The 17842-nt window shown below is 45.1% G+C and overlaps 1 protein-coding gene and 1 long non-coding RNA gene across 2 annotated transcripts in view; one reads left to right on the top strand and one right to left on the bottom strand.

Moving 5' to 3' along the window:
• Nucleotides 1-17168, top strand: part of LOC310672952 (uncharacterized protein) — a 33755-nt gene extending 16587 nt beyond the window's left edge. Inside the window, exons 10-18 of the mRNA XM_083430635.1 lie at nucleotides 9431-9542; nucleotides 10352-10506; nucleotides 11217-11373; nucleotides 11736-11849; nucleotides 12618-12750; nucleotides 13220-13335; nucleotides 14281-14335; nucleotides 15209-15309; nucleotides 15746-17168. Of these exons, the coding sequence (XP_083286761.1) occupies nucleotides 9431-9542; nucleotides 10352-10506; nucleotides 11217-11373; nucleotides 11736-11849; nucleotides 12618-12750; nucleotides 13220-13335; nucleotides 14281-14335; nucleotides 15209-15309; nucleotides 15746-15922 (1120 nt within the window). The 3' untranslated portion in view covers nucleotides 15923-17168. The remainder of the gene's footprint in view (nucleotides 1-9430; nucleotides 9543-10351; nucleotides 10507-11216; nucleotides 11374-11735; nucleotides 11850-12617; nucleotides 12751-13219; nucleotides 13336-14280; nucleotides 14336-15208; nucleotides 15310-15745) is intronic.
• Nucleotides 5112-10305, bottom strand: LOC310671101. Its single transcript, XR_014507782.1, has 3 exons — nucleotides 9394-10305; nucleotides 8290-9072; nucleotides 5112-5121 (listed from the first exon to the last, which is right to left on the bottom strand). It is a non-coding gene; the product is annotated as an uncharacterized lncRNA (long non-coding RNA).
• Nucleotides 17169-17842: the final 674 nt, after the last annotated feature.

The raw sequence follows: 17842 nt of genomic DNA, 5'->3' as shown, positions 1-17842 counted from the left end.
CTGAGGCAATTGCAACACTCTGCCTAATCAAAGGGCCGGCTCTGGGCTTATCTTCATCTCAAAAGAAATCACAGCAAAAGGAACAATGATCTATTTGGAAAACATCAGAGAACCTGAGAAATTGCATGAACAAAGGAATAACAAAAATATGAGCAATTGGAATTGGAGAGGAAGAAACAAGATTTGTTGTTGTTGTTACAAAATATTTATATAATAGCGTGTTGTTGTTGCTGTTACTGAGGCATCTGATCAAAGATCTGTATTTTAAAATAAGCTTAAAAATATATTTGTAGATGCTTGCTCCAAATGCTTGCTCCAAATGCTTGCTCCAGGCCAGGCAGAAACCACCTGGCTGAGAGTCTTTTTGTTTATTCTCCTGAACAAGGGCCCCTCATTGATTTGTTGCAGTACCTCAAAGTTGTAAAAAGGAGCAAAAGCTGGGAACAAAAGGTCATACGAATTACAGAATACAATCCAAGCTGCAAAAACACTAATTAGAGTTGGTAAATAGTGCCTCCCATCAAAACATGGTTTAAGGTATCCTGAGAAGGTTAAAAGGCAAAGAGCTAAAAGCAACAACAGCTGCTGCCTGGTGAGGAAGAGAAACTGCTCTGAGGTTGTTTTTGGTCATTTTAGAAACTTGATTTTTAATAAGTTCTTCCCTTCTAAAAATCAATCTATATATATATGTACTGACTTTAATGTGACTATACAAAAGAATGTAGAAAGTAAGAGATGTTAGATTCTTATGTTAGATTCTTATCTCATTGATGGTGTGTGAGAAGGTGAACCCAAGACCTCTGTTTATATGACAAAATTTGAAACCATGAGCCATCTGTTTTAGCCATTTGCCCCTGTTGCTAGAAGGGCAGAAGAGCAAAGGGCAGAAGAGCAAAGAGCAAAGGGTAATCTGATAATTAAGATGTCTTGTCGAGACAAATGTAAGATATATGATAGAAGGAAATATAGCTCTTTGTCTCCCATAAAAGGTAATAGGAAATGGGTGTATCTTTTATGATTGGTTCTAGCAAACAGCCAATAGGAATTTCAACCAGGCTGATTGGACAGAGGCAGCCAAAGGAGGAGTAAGGAGGCTGGGCTGAGGGAATATAAGTGCTGGTCACCAGGGCTGGAGTGTGCAGAGCTTTTGGTAAATATACCACTGTGCCAATCATTTATTTGTCTGACAAATAAATTATTATTTTAATTTCTCTATTGCTGCGTTGAATATTTCATTCCAGCTAAGCGTTAACCACAAGCAGGGTGCTACATTACTATACTACCCTTCATCCAAGCAACACAGAGCTGTTTACAATATAAAAACACAAAAATACATAACATAGTAACAAATAAAAACAACACACACACTTAGTTCAAAAGGCCGTCGTTTGTTTAATTAGCCATAGGTAGGCCCCAAGTGCTCACTGGAAGGACAGATCCTGAAGCTGAGGCTCCAATACTTTGGCCACCTCATGAGAAGAGAAGACTTCCTGGGAAAGACCCTGGTGCTGGGAAAGATGGAGGGCAGAAGGGGAAGGGATCGGCAGAGGATGAGATGGTTGGACAGTGTTCTCGAAGCTACCAGCATGAGTTTGACCAAACTGCGGGAGGCAGTGGAAGACAGGAGTGCCTGGCGTGCTCTGGTCCATGGGGTCACGAAGATTCAGACACGACTAAATGACTAAACAACAACAAAGGCCTGGGAGAAGAGGAATGTTGTTTCCTTGTTGCCTAAAGATATGCAACGAAGGTGCCAGGCGAACCTTCCTGGGGAGAGCATTCCACAAGCAGGGAGTCACCATTCTGGGAAGGTTGCTCATCAGTGCCTTCCTTTTGTTATGGAGATTAACTGATGGATCTCAGCAGGCCCGGATTTAGGTTTGATGAGGCCCTAAGCTACTGAAGGTAATGGGGCCCTTTATATGTCCAGCCGTCTTTTGTCAACAACAAATTGTCGCTTTTTTTTGTGTTGAATATATGGTATATGGTAATTTAGGGACCTAATAGGTCCCTAAATTACCATATACCATATGGGATGCGGGTGGCGCTGTGGGTTAAAGCCTCAGTGCCTAGGGCTTGCCGATCGAAAGGTCGGCGGTTCGAATCCCCGCGGCGGGGTGCGCTCCCACTGTTCGATCCCAGCGCCTGCCAACCTAGCAGTTCGAAAGCACCCCCGGGTGCAAGTAGATAAATAGGGACCGCTTACCAGCGGGAAGGTAAACGGCGTTCCGTGTGCTGTGCTGGCCCGCCAGATGCAGCTTGTCCCGCTGGCCACGTGACCCGGAAGTGTCTGCGGACAGCGCTGGCTCCCGGCCTCTTTGAGTGAGATGAGCACACAACCCTAGAGTCTGGCAAGACTGGCCCGTACGGGCAGGGGTACCTTTACCTTTATCTAATAGGTCCATACACAATGCAAAACACTGTTGCTATATGTAGGCTTTATTTTATTTGTTTTTTATCTTATATTTTGGAAATGTACATCTAGGTTTTACTTTAATTGGGGGGAGGGGGCTAAGCTATAGCTTGTTTAGCTTATACGTAAATCCGGCACTGGATGTCAGCAGATGGCTGCCTCTACTCCATAGGTCACCTAGAGCCATGTTCTTCACTCTTGGGTCCCCAGATGTTGTCCATGGTGAAATAAATGTATTTGTTGCAGGATTTGATCCTAGAAAAGAAAAAGAAAAACCATAATATTGAGTAACTGAGTCCGGATAATTCAGGAAACTGCAACAGCAGTTAAAAGATCAAGTGTCTGTCTCTGAGCAGGGCAAATACTTTAAGCCAAGCTTCCTCAACCCGGGGGCTTCCAGAAGTTTTTGACTACAGTGCCAAAACTTTAGGAAGTCATCTGGCTGGGGAAGGCGGCAAGCTCACCTCACCCCAGTCTTTGTGTGTGTTTCCATCATCTGAAGAAAAGTGCTTTTGTAGGTATGTTTATGCTATAGTGATGAACGGTGGCTGCTACTTCTCAGAATATTTATTTTAAGAAATACAGGGAGAGGTATGTATCAGCAGTATGATAAGGTGTGTTCCAGGATGATCTCTGCTTTGGGCAACCTGGTATTTTGGAGAGCGAATTTGGTTCATTATTTCATTCATTTTAACTCTTGGGATCCACTATCTGTTGGATCTGCACTGGCTTTGATTATGCATTCATTCACATGGTTTTTTATTTTGTTACCTACCGTATTTTTCGCTCTATAGGACGCACTTTTTCCCCTTCAAAAATGAAGGGGAAATGTGTGTGCGTCCTATGGAGCGAAGACGCTATAGCTAAAGCAGCCCCCCGCGACCCTCTCCCGGCTGGAGAGGTGACACGCGGCTATGGCAGGAGCCTCTATAGCTGTGCGTCACCTCTCCAGTCGGGAGAGCGCGCGCGGGGCTAAAGCGGGCTTTTGCGAGAGGTGAGGGAATCCCCCCACCTCCCAGGAAAGCCAAGAGAAGCCGTGCAGCCCTTTTTAAGTGCGCACGGCTTCTGCCGGTTTTGCGGGAGGTGGGGGAATTCCCCCACTTCCCAGGAAAGCCAGGAGAAGCCACGATCTCTTTAAAGGGGTTGCGCGGCTTCTGTGGGCTTTTGGGAGAGGTGAGGGAATCCCCCCACCTCCCAGTAAAGCCAGGAAAGCCCTGCGCAGCGTCTCCCAGCAAGGAGAGGCTGCACGGGGCTAAAGGGGAAGCCAAAACACCCCGCTCTCCATCCCGCTCTCTGCCTTGGCTTCCTCCATAGCCTCGCGCAACCCCTCCGGCAAGGAGAGGCTGCACGGGGCTTTAGCCCCACACAGCGTCTCCTGGCAAGGAGAGGTTGCGCTGGGCTAAAGAGGAAGCCAGAACAGCGAGCGGGATCCATCCTGCTTGCTGCCTTGGCTTTTGCCATAGCCCCGCTCAACCCCTCCGGCAGGGAGAGGTTGTGCGCAGCCTGTACGCTGCTCTTTGGGGCTGGGGGGGGGGGAATATTTTTTTTCTTGATTTCCCCCCCTAAAAACTGGTTGCGCCCTATGGTCCGGTGCGCCCTATGGTGCGAAAAATACGGTACGTTAATTTTCTAATCTTTTCCCCTCGATGGGGACAAACCCCCTGTGCTGGCCATTTCTGTAAAATAATCTAGACTTGACGGCCTAAGTTTTATTTACAGAGAGCCTGAAAGCAATTAAGAAGTTCAATATGTTAGTCAAATAATTTGTGACAAGGTGCATACTCTGGTAACTCATGTTCTATTCAGCAAAACTGGAATATTGGCTAATTGCTAATTAGAGTGAGCAGCTGTCTAGCCCTCATAATTAAACTATAACCCTCTCGGGGAAGCACTGGTGACTTGAATCTTTGCCAGTGGCTGTATCCTGGGCGATACTGTCTCAATCTGGTAGTAAGTATTATATTTCTCAGTTGCTTTGATGGGAAATAAAGTTTGGTGTACATGAGTGGGTTGTTTCAGATGTATTGTTATAAGAGTCTAATTTTGCTAGCCTTTTGTTTTTGCTTGAAGTGGTTGTATCGCTATGGATTTTTAAATTATTTAATATGCACGATAAAGCATGTAATACTTGTTTACAAGCAGCTAGATCTCATGCTCTCATGGTTTTGTTTCCCTATAGGAGCAGGCATTTTAGAACGGAGTATTTTAAGACGCATTGTTATTTTGTCTAAAGCAGGGATGGGGAACCTGTGGCTTTCCTTTTGCTATTCAGCTAGTGTTTTGAGAAGATTTAGCTTTATCATACAGCATAGCATTTCAGGAGCAAAATCTGAAATCTTTGTGAACCATGTTTTGCTAATATGCACAGCTTTTTCTTCAGCTGGAACTCAGTGGAACTCAGTTCTGGCACTCATTCTAAGAGAACAAAAGAGGTGTTCATGGTGAGTTCTGGCACCCCTTTTTCTAGAAAAATGGGACTGCTAATATGTTTGTTGTATGATGGGGTAGGTTTTAAGAACAGGCATCCTAGAAATTGAAATGCTGACGGATTTAAATTATTTTGATGGGAAAACATGAGTGTCTATATAGATGGTTATTACAGTGGTACCTTAGTTCTCAAATGCCTTGGTACTCAAACAACTTGGAACCCAAACACTGCAAACCTGGAAGTGTTCCAGTTTGCAAACTTTCTTTGGAAGCCGAACGTACTCCGTTTTGAGAGTTATGCTTCCGATTTGAGTGCCACACTTCCGTTTTGTTTTTTTTAAAAAAAATATTTTATTAAGGATTTTCTTGTTTTACAGAAGTAAGTGTAATGCCTCGTATTTTTTTTCTCCATGTAACATTTTTACAAATCCTTTTCATTTGTTGAGGCATTAGGGGGAGAAGAAAAAAAAAAGAAAAAAGAAAGGGGGGGTGGAGAGAGGGAAGATGGAAGGGGGTGGGGTCGGGTGGCGGTGTTTCTATTATGTTTAATGTATGTAGAGTTTGGGGTCAGCGTTTTTTGTTTTGTTCACTTGTGTTCCTTTGGTGGTGAGAGAGGTTGGGGTTGGCCTAGGGTGTGATTGTTTGCTTGTGATTGGCTGTGGTGATCTTTGTTTTCGTGTGTGAGTGAGGTGGGTGGGTGTTTTGGATCAGGTTAGCCATATTGATTTGTATGCTGTTGGTGGATTATTGTCATTGTCCTGTTGGGCTGTGTATGTGATAAAGGGGAGCCATACCAGGGTGAAGGCGTCTTCTTCTGTTTGTCCCCGTGTCAGTTTCAGTTTGTTAGTTAATTTTTCTAGTAGGGCTGTTTCCCATACTATTTGGTACCATTGGTCCATGCTTACTCCTGACAGGTCTCTCCAGTGTCTGGCTATGATGCTTCTGGCTGCTGAGAGTAGGTGGGTTATGAGTTCTTTGTGGTGTAAATGGGCATTGTTGTCTTGGAAGATGTTTAGTAGGGCCAATTCTGGGGTGATGTCTATTACTTGCTTAGTTATTTTACATATTTCTTGTATGGCTGTTGTCCAGAATAGTTGGATTTTGGGACACTCCCACCATGTGAGAAGATGAAAGAGTGTAGTTTTCTCTGCCAACTGCGAAGTTGGGTTGAGGGGATCCAGATTGGGAGGGTTTTGAATAGGTAGGTTAGTTTTGGGAGTGTGATCATTTTGATCATGGCTATTTTGTCTGAGAGAATGAAATTCATGTTGTTCCATCTCTTTAGGTCTTTGTTAATTTGTCGCCACAGGCGCTTGTAGTTGTGGAGGTACAATTTATTGAGGTTTCTGGTTATTTGTACCCCTAGGTATCTGAACTTGGTGTGGCAAAGTTTTATTTTGGTGACCTTCGTGAGTTCTTTTTGGATGCGAGGAGGGGTGTTGAAGCACATAGCTTCTGACTTTGTAAAATTTACCTGTAGGCCCGACACCATTGCAAATGTGTTGAGTTTTCTGATTAGGGAGGTTGCTGTGCTTATGGGGTCTGGTGTTGTGACCATTAGGTCATCTGCAAAGAGCCCTAATTTATCGGTTCTGCCTTTTATTTCCACTCCCTTGATGTCTGTGGCTGCTCGGATGCGGACTGCTAAGGGTTCCAGAGCCAGGATAAATAAGAATGGAGACACTGGGCATCCTTGTTTCATGCCTCTTTGGATAGCTATAGTATTAGAATCCATATTGTTAGTTCTGCATTTTGCTGAGGCTTGGGAGTATATTTGTTTGAGGATTTGTAGGAAGTTGGGGCCAAATTTCATGTTAGTTAGTACTGCTAATATGTATTTCCACTCTAAGCAATCAAAGGCTTTGAGGATGTCTAGGGACATAATTGTCAATGGGAGTTTGGTTGCCTTGCTGTGTTCGATCAGGTTCAGTAGTTTCCTGATGGGGTCTGTTATATTGCGGCCAGGGACAAAGCCAGTCTGGTCTGGGGCTATTAACTTGTGTAGGAAGATTTTTAGGCGGTTGGCCAAGATTGATGTGAATATCTTATAGTCTTGGTTTATTAATGAGATTGGGTGGTATGATTCTACTTTGAGGCTGTCTTTTAGTGGTTTTGGGATGGAGACTATTTTGGAGTGGGTCCAGGTTTTGGGGATGGGGCCCCCTTTTATGATGTCGTTGAACAGGCGGGTCATGTAGGGCATCAAGGGTTCTTTGAATTTCCTATAGAATTCTGCTGTGAAGCCGTCTGGTCCTGGGGCTTTGTGTGGTTTCAGGTTTTTGAGGACCGCATCTATTTCCTCTGGGGTGATAGGGCTGTCCATGAATTCCTGTTCCTCATCAGTTAGGGTAGGCATGGTCAGTCCTGCTAGAAATTTTCTGATTTCCTTCTCTGGTGGGTTATGGGAGGTGTATAGGTTGGAGTAGAATTCTGCAAATTCTGAGGTTATTTCTTCGGGGGAGAATGTTATGTTGCCGTCTTTTTTGGTGATGCAGTGTATTCTTGTTTTGAGCGCTTTTTTCCTACATCTATTTGCTAGTAATCTGGAGTTTTTCCCTCCATATTCGTAGAAACGTTGTTTAGAGTATAGAATGTTGATCATTGTTTTGTTAATTTCTAGGGAGTCTCCTTTTTTGTTCTATAAGTTTAAGGAGTTTTTTAGATCCTGTTTGTTTGTAGCGTGATGAGAGGGCTGTGATGTCTTGTTCTATTTTGCTAATTTTTGAGGAGGTTTGTTTTTTAAGGAATGTTTTCTCTTTTATGCAAGCTCCTCTGGTGACCGCTTTCATTGCGTCCCATAGGAGGGGGGTTGTTATATTGTTATATTGTTTATATGGGGGGGGATAAAAAAGATTTTTTTTTAAAAAAAAAGGGAGAGGGGGGAGGAAGGGGTTTTAAAAGGATTTTTTAAAAAAAGGAAAAAAGAAGGGGGTAGTTTCTTTCTGCGATCTCCTTTGTCATGCGGCTTTCCTCTGTTTTCCTTGCCGCTGGAGGGATAGGCTCCGGTCCGCTCAGCCACGTGTTTTTTCGGAGCCTCTTTTGCCTTCCTGTGCTCACCTACCTCTCCTCTTATTTCCCGTCGGCAGAAATGGGGGCAGCAGCGGTAAAGTTGGGGCTCCTTTTTCTTTCTTTTTCTTCTTTTCCCCTTTTCTTTTTCTCCCTCTCTGCGTTAGCTCCACTGTCCTCCTGGTTTTGGAGCTCCTCTCGGCTGTTGGGGGGTGGGTAGTCGGGTGCCTTTCCGGCTCAATCACGGTTGTGTGTGGGGGGGGTGTTTTGGCTCCTTTAATAGACGTCCCGGGTACCCCTGATTCCTCTCCGCTGGCAGTGCTGGCAGCAGCAGTCCTGGGAGTCTGGGAGTCGGCCAGACAGAGCCTTTTACTCTGTCTGGCTTCAGGAGCTCTTTTCTGCTGTTGCAGCCGCCATGCTGCCTCGCCGGAAGCTCGCCACACTTCCGTTTTGAGTGTTATGCTGAGGTCTATCTGTTTTTGCTATTTATTTTGGGTTTTTGTTTTTGCGGCTCTTCTTTTGTTGTTTTTGTGACTGTGTGGAACCCAGTTCAGCTACTGATTGATTGATTGATTGCGTGACTGCAGTACATTGTTTATTGCTTTCATTTTATGGTCTTGTTAGATAGCAAAATTTATGTTAAATTGCTGTTTTAGAGGTTGATTTTAAAAGTCTGGAACGGATTAATCCATTTTGCATTACTTTCCATGGGAAAGTACACCTTGGTTTTGGAACGCTTTGGTTTTGGAATGGACTTCTGGAACGGATTAAGTTTGAGAACCAAGGTACCACTGTATTTATTCTTTTTCCTTAAAAGAAGAAAGTAGATCTACGTGTAATCCAAAACATAGCTACTCAGAAATAAGTCCATTTGGGTCCAGTGAGGCTTACTCCAAGGTAAGTGGGCATAGGATGGCACCTTAGTCTGACTGGTGGTCCTCCAGATGTTGGCCTCCAACTCCCAAAAGCCCCCCTCCAGCATGGCCAGTGCCAAGGAATGATGGGAGTTGGAGTCCCACAACTGTCTCCCTCAGGAAGTTGTGGACTCTCCTTCCTTAGAGGTTTTTAAGCAGAGGATGGATGGCCATCTATCAAGGGTGCTTTAGCTGAAATTCCTATACTGCAGGGGGTTGGACTAAATGGCCCTTGGAGTCTCTTCCAACACTACAATTCTATGATTCTGTAAACATCTGGAGGGCAACAGCTTCTTCATCCCTGGTACAGGCCTGTACTCAGTGGCATAGCGTGGGTTGTCAGCACCCGGGGCAAGGCAAGTAATTTGCGCCCCCCCCCCCGCTGCACTGTCCCTCCCCCAGATAGTCCCTCGCTCTCTCTCCGCACCACACCGCACCGCACGCCTGGCACCCTCCCCTCCACAGTGGGCGGCTCCCTGGCGGCTCGGATTGGATTCGCACAGCCAGCACTGCAGTGAGAGAGAGTGAGTGAGCCAGGTAGGGGCAGAGAGCTGCGAGTGCGAGCGAGCGCCCCCCCAGATGTTGCGCCCGGTGCGGCCGGCCCCCCCTGCACCCCCCACATTACGCCACTGCCTGTACTAAAATAGTTATACCCTACAACATGGGACAGGTTTGCCTACATTGGAAAAGGTGGCTACAGCAACACATATGCTATGAACATGAATGAATCACAGGGAAGACTATCAAGGGCGCCCTTGCTTCTTGCAACAGGCCATTGTATTGTAAGGAAAGGGTGGGAAATCTGTGACTCTTCAGATGTTGTTGTAATGCAATTCCCACTATCCCTGATCCATTTCCATAGATTTTGAGCAACATGTCAACGGTGCTTTATTTTGACAACACCTCTAGGAAGTAGTTTCCTTCCAGTGGATCCAGACAACAAGCTGAAACACGGCAGGACAGAGTTAGTGATTATTAGAAGTCCCTGTGAGTGCTGTCACAAAAAGCCCTGATTTAACAGTTACGGCTTCATTCAAAGCATCATGGGAACTGTGGTTTATTAAGGGTGCTGAGTTGTCAGGAGATGCTTCACAAAGCCACAATTCCTGGCACCCTTAGCATATTACAGTTCCCAGGATTCTTTAGGGGAAGCCATGACTGTTAAAATGGTATAAGTGTGCTTTAAATGTATGGCGTGGATGTGACCTCACTTACTTTTAATCCAGTTTTGTTAAAAATGGTACAGTGGTACCTCAGGTTAAGTACTTAATTCGTTCCGGAGGTCCGTACTTAACCTGAAAGTGTTCTTAACCTGAGGTACCACTTTAGCTAATGGGGCCTCCTGCTGCTGCCGCGCCGCCAGAGCACGATTTCTGTTCTCATCCTGAAGCAAAATTCTTAACCCGAGGTAATATTTCTGGGTTAGCGGAGTCTGTAACCTGAAGCGTATGTAACCTGAAGCGTATGTAACCCGAGGTACCACTGTATACTCCTTGTACTACTCTTCCTTGCCTCTCTTTTGAAGAAACATCTAACAGCGGAAGACATTTACCCAACTATTAACTATTACCCAATTATTTTATTTGTACAGGCAGCAAAGAAGAGCATTTGGTTACCCAGCATGGAGCTCTCTCTGGCCAATATATTCTTGAAGATTGTGAGCATCATTGGATTAATCTCTGCACTGACCCTTGTCACAGTGTACCACCTGCTGCCTAGGGCAAAAATATCCAGGATCATGATATGGTGAGTCTATCTCTAGGAGGGTATATGGAATGATTTCCATGTCTTAGGTTTAGGTTAGGTTTGTGACATTTGCACCTTCTCAGCTAGCAGAAGCTCTGGGATATGGGGTAGATCCACAAGTACATATTTGTAACTAAGTCTGCCTTCAGGGATCCAACTGTGAACTGATGTGAGTAAACTTTTCTTGACTTTAAATAAGATTGCCATGTCTTTATTCTTTTAAGAGGGATAAAAGGAAACTTACGAGGAACATACAACCCAATACTGAATTGTATGATAGTGAGAGACTTACACAAGCCTGCAACCAGCTATCTGCTGTGCATGTAAAAGGGAAATGTAAACTCTGCTACGTGAAGGAACTTGCTAACGAAAGTTAGGAAGGATATTAATAAACAATCTATCTTCTGCCTCCCTGAACGTTCCCACAAAAAAAGTCCCAAATGGATTTACAATGAGGATAAAAGACAAAAATAAAAAATACATCAACATAGAATAGAAACATCCAATCACTGGTGCTGCCCAAATGCCCAGGAAAACAATTGGTTTGAAGGCTGGGCTGAATTATACCCATTTCGCAGATGGGCAATCCGATGCAAGAAGTAGAGCTGCAGAAATCCTAAAGCCCCTACTTTAACTGGAAGCCACTGCAATAACATCCCTCCAGTTGAAAATCCCTTGACCGTTCATTTTGCTTCTCTTTCTGCTTTTAGGTACAAACGTCAGAAAAGGGGTGTGGCGGTGAATTATGTTGAGCATGAGGGCTACAGGTTCTGCTACTTCTGCCGAGGGGAACCCGGACTCCAGCCATCTGTGTTGATTCTTCATGGATTGGCTTTCAACAAGGACATTTGGTTAAATACAATCAAAGTATGTTCCTGTCCTTCTAATCAGGCAACCATGGTTGCCAAATCAAGGCTAGTGCAAGACATATTGTGCTGGGGGGCAGGGGACTCCTGTACTTTTCCACAATTGTTATTTGTTTCAGTTGGCCTAGTGTGGGAGATCATTCCACCCAATGCATTGTGCTAGAGGACAGGGCTAAATTAACCCTACGGCTTAATAGCTGTCCACTCCCCTATTTTGCCACTATTTAATGTTGCACTCAGGACTCTGTGCAACATTTATACCCTTATACTGGAGAAACACCAGGGTGTTCTTTGACAACAAAGAACTTCAGCTATTATTGTTTGATTCCTTGGCGTCATCACTGATTTGACATCCTTTCCCAGTTCCTTCCGAAGGACCTCCACCTGGTCTGCCTTGACATGCCTGGTCACGGTGAAACCACATGTCTGCTGAGAGACAGTTACGCGGCGGTTGATCAAGCTAAAAAGATACACCAGGTACGGTCCAGCTGTCCTCAAGTGTGCCTTGAAACCTGGGAAGTGAGAGGTTGTGAGAAGATGGCCTCTTTTTGTGTGGTGTGGTGGTGGTGTTGAGAGAGATATGTTTTCTGACCAAAAATGAAGCATTGCAGTTGACTGTGGTTACTGAAAGGTAAAGGGACCCCTGACCATTAGGTCCAGTTGTGACCGACTCTGGGGTTGCGGCGCTCATCTCGCTTTATTGGCCGAGGGAGCCAGTGTACAGCTTCCGGGTCATGTGGCCAGCATGACTAAGCCGCTTCTGGCGAACCAGAGCAGCGCACGGAAACGCCGTTTACCTTCCCGCCAGAGTGGTACCTATTTATCTACTTGCACTTTGACGTGCTTTCGAACTGCTAGGTTGGCAGGAGCAACGGGAGCTCACCCCGTCGCGGGGATTCAAACCGCCAACCTTCTGATCAGCAAGCCCTAGGCTCTGTGGTTTAGACCACAGCGCCACCCACATCCCTAGGGTACAAACCAGGTCTGTTGAGCAGCTTTGGCTGGCAGGGCAGTGGGGTGGGACTGCATTGATGACCTGGTGTCTTAACCCAACTGTCAGTGGCACTTGCCAAGTGGTGAGCTTGGCCACTGTGAGAACAAGATACTGGGCTAGATGGGTCATTTGCCTGATTGCTCTTCTTATGGTCTTCTCTAGAAGTTCTTACAGAGACCTGGGACTTTCTTGGAAAATGTCCCAAAACCAGAACCTCTCAGCAATACAACCTCTCTTCATTCACGTTTCAGTTTGTTGAGTGCATTGGTCTGAACCAAAAGCCTTTTCACCTGGTTGGCACGTCCATGGGGGGAATGATTGCTGGCGTTTATGCGGCTCAGTATCCATCTGAGGTATCTGGCTTGTCCCTTCTTTGCCCACTTGGTGAGTATTTAGATTTTCAAGGCAGATCTGAAGCCGATTAACTCTGAATAAAGAAGACATGATAATATGTCTGAGAATAACAAGGGAGAAGGGGGTTGTTACTATGGGTTGTAGCCAATACTCATCCTTTTCAAAGCAGATTCATTGAAATAAATGAACTTAGGACTCCCAAATTCAGTGTGTCTGCTCTGAGTAGGATCTAACCCTCCTAGTGCTAAGCTACCATTCTGTAGCATGTTCCAGAACATGAATGAACAGGGATGATGGCAGATCCATGATTACAAACACCTTGGGCAGACCACCTTTCTGCTCTCACATACCCTCACTTAGTCCCAGCATGTGCATAACCTCCTCAGCCGTCAATCATGCCAACACAACCCTGACAAGCAGCAGGTCGGAATCCCATATTTTGGAATTGGTTTGCCGCTATATTCCTTCTCTCAGCTGTGCACTCTCTGCCACCTCTTAGGGCTGCGATATCCGGACGATAATAACAACGCCTTCAAGCGCCTGAGGGAGCAATCGATTAAGTCGCATGATGTCTTCAAACTTGGCTTATATCATCCCAGCACAAAAAACATGCAGGTGAAGAAGGCAGCTCTCCAAAGATGGTAGTGCTCAGGCCCAGGGATGTTGCTTAAAAGAATTCAGCTAACTTTGACTCATGGTAGACCAGATGTGGTGAACCTTTGGCCTTCCAGATGTTGCTGAACTATAGCTTCCCTCATTCCTGTTCATTCAGTGTGCTTCTTGAGGCTGATGGGAGCTGTAGTTTGACAACACCTGAAGGACCAAAGGTTCATTATGTCTGTCCTTGACCCATTGAAGTTAATAGCCACGACTAACTTAGGTCCATTAACTTCAGTGGGTCTCCTTTGAATAAAACTTAGTTGAGTGCAACCCCAAATGCTTACATTTGCTATGTGCTCTTGAAATATAGAAATCATGCAGCCCATCCCTTCAGGGCTTGCGATCTGAAGAAACAGAGGGCACATGAGGGAATCACTGCCACTGAGGCCCTGGCTGAAGAGGATGGGAATGGCTTAGAGGCTCAGGGAAAAGGGATTGGGATAGGTAGCTACTGTACTGTAGCCCCAAGCAGCTGTGCCTGAAGGAACCACTTTATATGAACCAAAACAAGGAGATACCGATTATCACCCCTCCCTTTGCCTACGTCATGGGTAGGCAAACTAAGGCCTGGGGAGCCGGAGCCGACCCAATCGCCTTCTAAATCCAGCCCACGGACGGTCCGGGAATCAGCGTGTTTTTACATGAGTAGAATGTGTCCTTTTATTTAAAATGCATCTCCGGGTTATTTGTGGGGCATAGGAATTCGTTCATTTTATTATTTTTTTCAAAATATAGTCTGGCCCCCCACAAGGTCTGAGAGACAGTGGACCAGCCCCCTGCTGAAAAAGTTTGCTGACCCCTGGCCTACATTGATGGAACTGCTACGTCCTGTTGCATGATGGAGTCCTAATTGCCTTGCACTTCCTGTGAATGACTCACCTCTTTCCCCCCTCTCCTTAGCTGCTAAAGGGATATGCTGCTGACTGGAGACAACAGAATGCTTTTTTGGTAAAATGTAAGTACAATAGCAATAATATTACTGTTGTTGTTGTTTATTACCTGCCCTTCACTGAAGCCTTTCTACCTTATCCCGTCTCCCTTTGCGCGTTGCCCCACGTGGAATGAGAAAGGAGAGTAATGAACACCAGGGTGTGGTTCACGGAGAAAGGATTTATTCAGTTCTGCGCAGAGGCAACCAGCGAAATTGCTTCCAAAGGCTGGCGGCACTTACAGCAAGCAAGCTAGCATCTTTTATACCCTTCACATCACCCCATTCCCCTCATTTCCTTATTTGGTTCATCTAGTGCCCTCTTGGCAGTTTATCATTGGCTCCGGTCTTCTGCATAAGCTGCTTCCTTATATGGCTATGTGGTATGGCTACTTGTTCCTCTTCGCACAACATGTTTTTCTACATCCTTACACCGTGTGCTCGTGACACAACTCTGTTGCGATTGTGACACAACTCTGTCCTCCTCGTTCTCTTCGACACCTTTGTAATTTTCCTTTTACACTGTTATCTCCTTCATCACGTTCTGAGGCTCCAGGGTGGAGTAGAGAATGAGACTCTTAAATCTCAATGTCGTGGGTTCAAGTCTCACATTGGGCAAAATATTCCTGCATTGCAGGGGGTTGGACTAGATGATCCTCATGATCCCTTCCAACTCTATGATTCTAATTCAAAACAGTAAAAACGGTTTAGGAGTTACTTAAATTCACAAGGATAGAGCGGGCCCTAAAAATATACATTTCAAGTTTCAAAGGCTATGGTAAAAACATGTGTCTTCAGCAATTGCCCAAATCTGTCTAGTGAACCCATTTGAAATGCAACAGTAGGAATGATGCGTTCCTGAAAAATCTTCACTCTACCTTTTTGGTTTTTGTTCCAAAGGTTTTTTAGATCTTTCCAACCCAAAGTCCAAGTACAGCCTTCATGACAATATGAGCAATATTAGCGCTCCCACACAGGTCCTTTGGGGAAAGGATGACCAGGTAAATGCTTTATATTTACGTGGCTTCTATAGCTATAGTTGTAACAAAACAAAAGAAATCCATTGTTTGGATTCCATAGTAGGGCTTGCCTACCTATGAGGCAAGCTGAGGCAACTGCCTCAGGTGGTGGGATCCACAGGGGCAGCAGATTGGAGGCATTGCTGGTCTCCTCCCATCCCTAGGGAGAAAATGGTGCAGGCTGCCCTCTGTGGTCTCCTGGGCTCCGCACACAACCCATTAATTAAACCATTGTTGTTGTCCGGTGGGGGGTGGGTGACTACACAGGCCTAGGTGGGGTCACCTGTCCTCACCTCCTTCAGTAGGACTCATTGATTGACTCCTGCCCCAAACAGCAGCTCTTGCAAAAAAAAAGTCAAAGCACTTTGCAAAATGTGAATAGCAATGAGAGGAAAAACACCAATTCTTTGTTGTTCAGGTGGCTGACTCGTCTGGCGCAGAAATTTTAGCCCATGCCATTCCCAACTCCCAGGTGCATATGCTGGAGAGATGTGGACACATCATAGCATTTGAGAGGCCCAGGAAATCTGCAAAGCTCCTCTTGGAATTCTACAATTCAGTTTGCGACAAAGCGGAGAATAAGAAGTTGGCATAAACCTCACTCAGGAGTTAAGACGCTGATGCGTTCCAAGCGACTTTCTACTCTGGAAAGGAAAATATGGATCTGATATCCAGGATGTCTGGGATGGTTTCCTTCACTGGTCATTAAAAAAGAAGACACTGGTCTCTGCCCCCTGCCCAACAGATAAAGTTTGGTGTACAGTGGTACCTCAGGTTAAGAACTTAATTTGTTCTGGAGGTCCGTTCTTAACCTGAAGCTGTTCTTAACCTGAAGCACCACTTTAGATAATGGGGCCTCCCGCTGCCGCCGCGCCGCCAGAGCACAATTTCTGTTCTCATCCTGAAGCAAAGTTCTTAACCCGAGGTACTATTTCTGGGTTAGCGGAGTCTGTAATCTGAAGCGTATGTAACCTGAAGCATATGTAACCCGAGGTACCACTGTAATTTGTTTATTTACTTACCTTACTGTCAAGCTGTCTCCTTTACTTCTACAAATTTTCATACTGGTGAAATGACCTATGGGCACAGAATGCAAAAAATATTAAAATTGTGGCATTTTTTGTAGTAGATGACTACTTTAATCATTGGAACAGAAGTGGAGAACCTGAAGACCAGGACACTCTATCTGACGCAGCCCCAGACCAGAGCCCTCACTTGTCCTCCCTCCATCATGCCTTCTGTAGTGGTCAGATGGGATTACTATGAGGAATTATGAAATATGGAGCAAGCCATTGTGTCAGCAATTAAAGCATTGCGTTGACTAGGTTTGATTCACTGACAATAATTTCTGATCAAATCCCACAAGCCTCTGCATCTCTGCCATTTGCTTTCTCTACACCAGGCATGTATAAGCATTCTAAAACACAGGCCAGTTGCTTCATCAGGCATCCTCAGTACATAAAGAAAGTAGGTTACTTTGATGTAGTTTAATCTTTAGATAGATCTTAAGGGCCAGGAAGAGAGTTCACAAGGAGATGGTGAATACTGCCATCCTGCCTCTCCTGTTTATGACCTCTGGGGTTTTGCTGAATGCATTCCTCCTTTTTACTCCTGTTTTATTTACATGCATGCTCAAGTAGGAAATAGTTTCTTTATAGTTAAAAGGATTTCTTCTGATCTGACTTTGTCCCACATGGCGGTTTTGAAATGCTCAGAGGAAATCTGATTGGTTCTTACAAACACTATGTAAGAAGTTCTTTTGTGAATAAAACGACCTGGGCCAAGGGGTGGACAGAATTATTATTATTATTGGCACCTCCTCCCAGAGTCTTGCTGGTCAAGCCTCGTGTGTATTTTATTAATCAGAGTCCAATCCTTCCTTGCTTTGGGAACACTACACCTTTCTAAAGTTCTTGTTCAGCATAGAATTGTAGAGTTGGAAGAGACCCTGAGGATAATCTCGTCCAATCCCCTGCAATGCAGGAACGTGCAGCTGTCCCGTACAGGAATCAAACCTGCAACCGTGGCGTTATCAGGATGTCCATCGGGCCTCGGGGCTGTCATCCTCCATTCAGCAACCCAGCATTGGCTTCCTTCCTTTTCCACAATAAATGAGACAGAATGTCCTTTTATTCCACCTACAACACAAGAATATCTGTGGAGAGGATACTTGTAATTGATAATACATAAGTAAATGTATTGCTTGTGTACTATGTACTCCGTATGAAACTTAGTAAGAATGTTGTGCTTGTATTTAAATGAAAAACAATTTAAAAATTATTGGGGTTTGTAATGGTTCTAGGGGTTGCTCGTGCGTAAATCGGCGCCACCCCTGGGTGGGTTGCCTGTGTGAACCCTTTCTGTCTGGACAGCTACTCGCCCGTGGCTGTCTCAATCGCTGGCAGAATCCGTCAGTGGGCAGTTCTTGAACTTCTTCCAGCATAAAAGTTCTTTGACGCCTAGTCGTCGCCTACTCTCTCTGCGCGGAAGCCTTCTGCGCAGGGAGGGTGTGGGC

The sequence above is a fragment of the Podarcis tiliguerta genome, assembly GCF_965153285.1.
Source record: "Podarcis tiliguerta genome assembly, chromosome: 2".
Lineage (NCBI taxonomy): Eukaryota > Metazoa > Chordata > Lepidosauria > Squamata > Lacertidae > Podarcis > Podarcis tiliguerta.
Note: the sequence above shows the minus strand (reverse complement) of the source record. Positions and strands in the feature narration are given on the sequence as shown.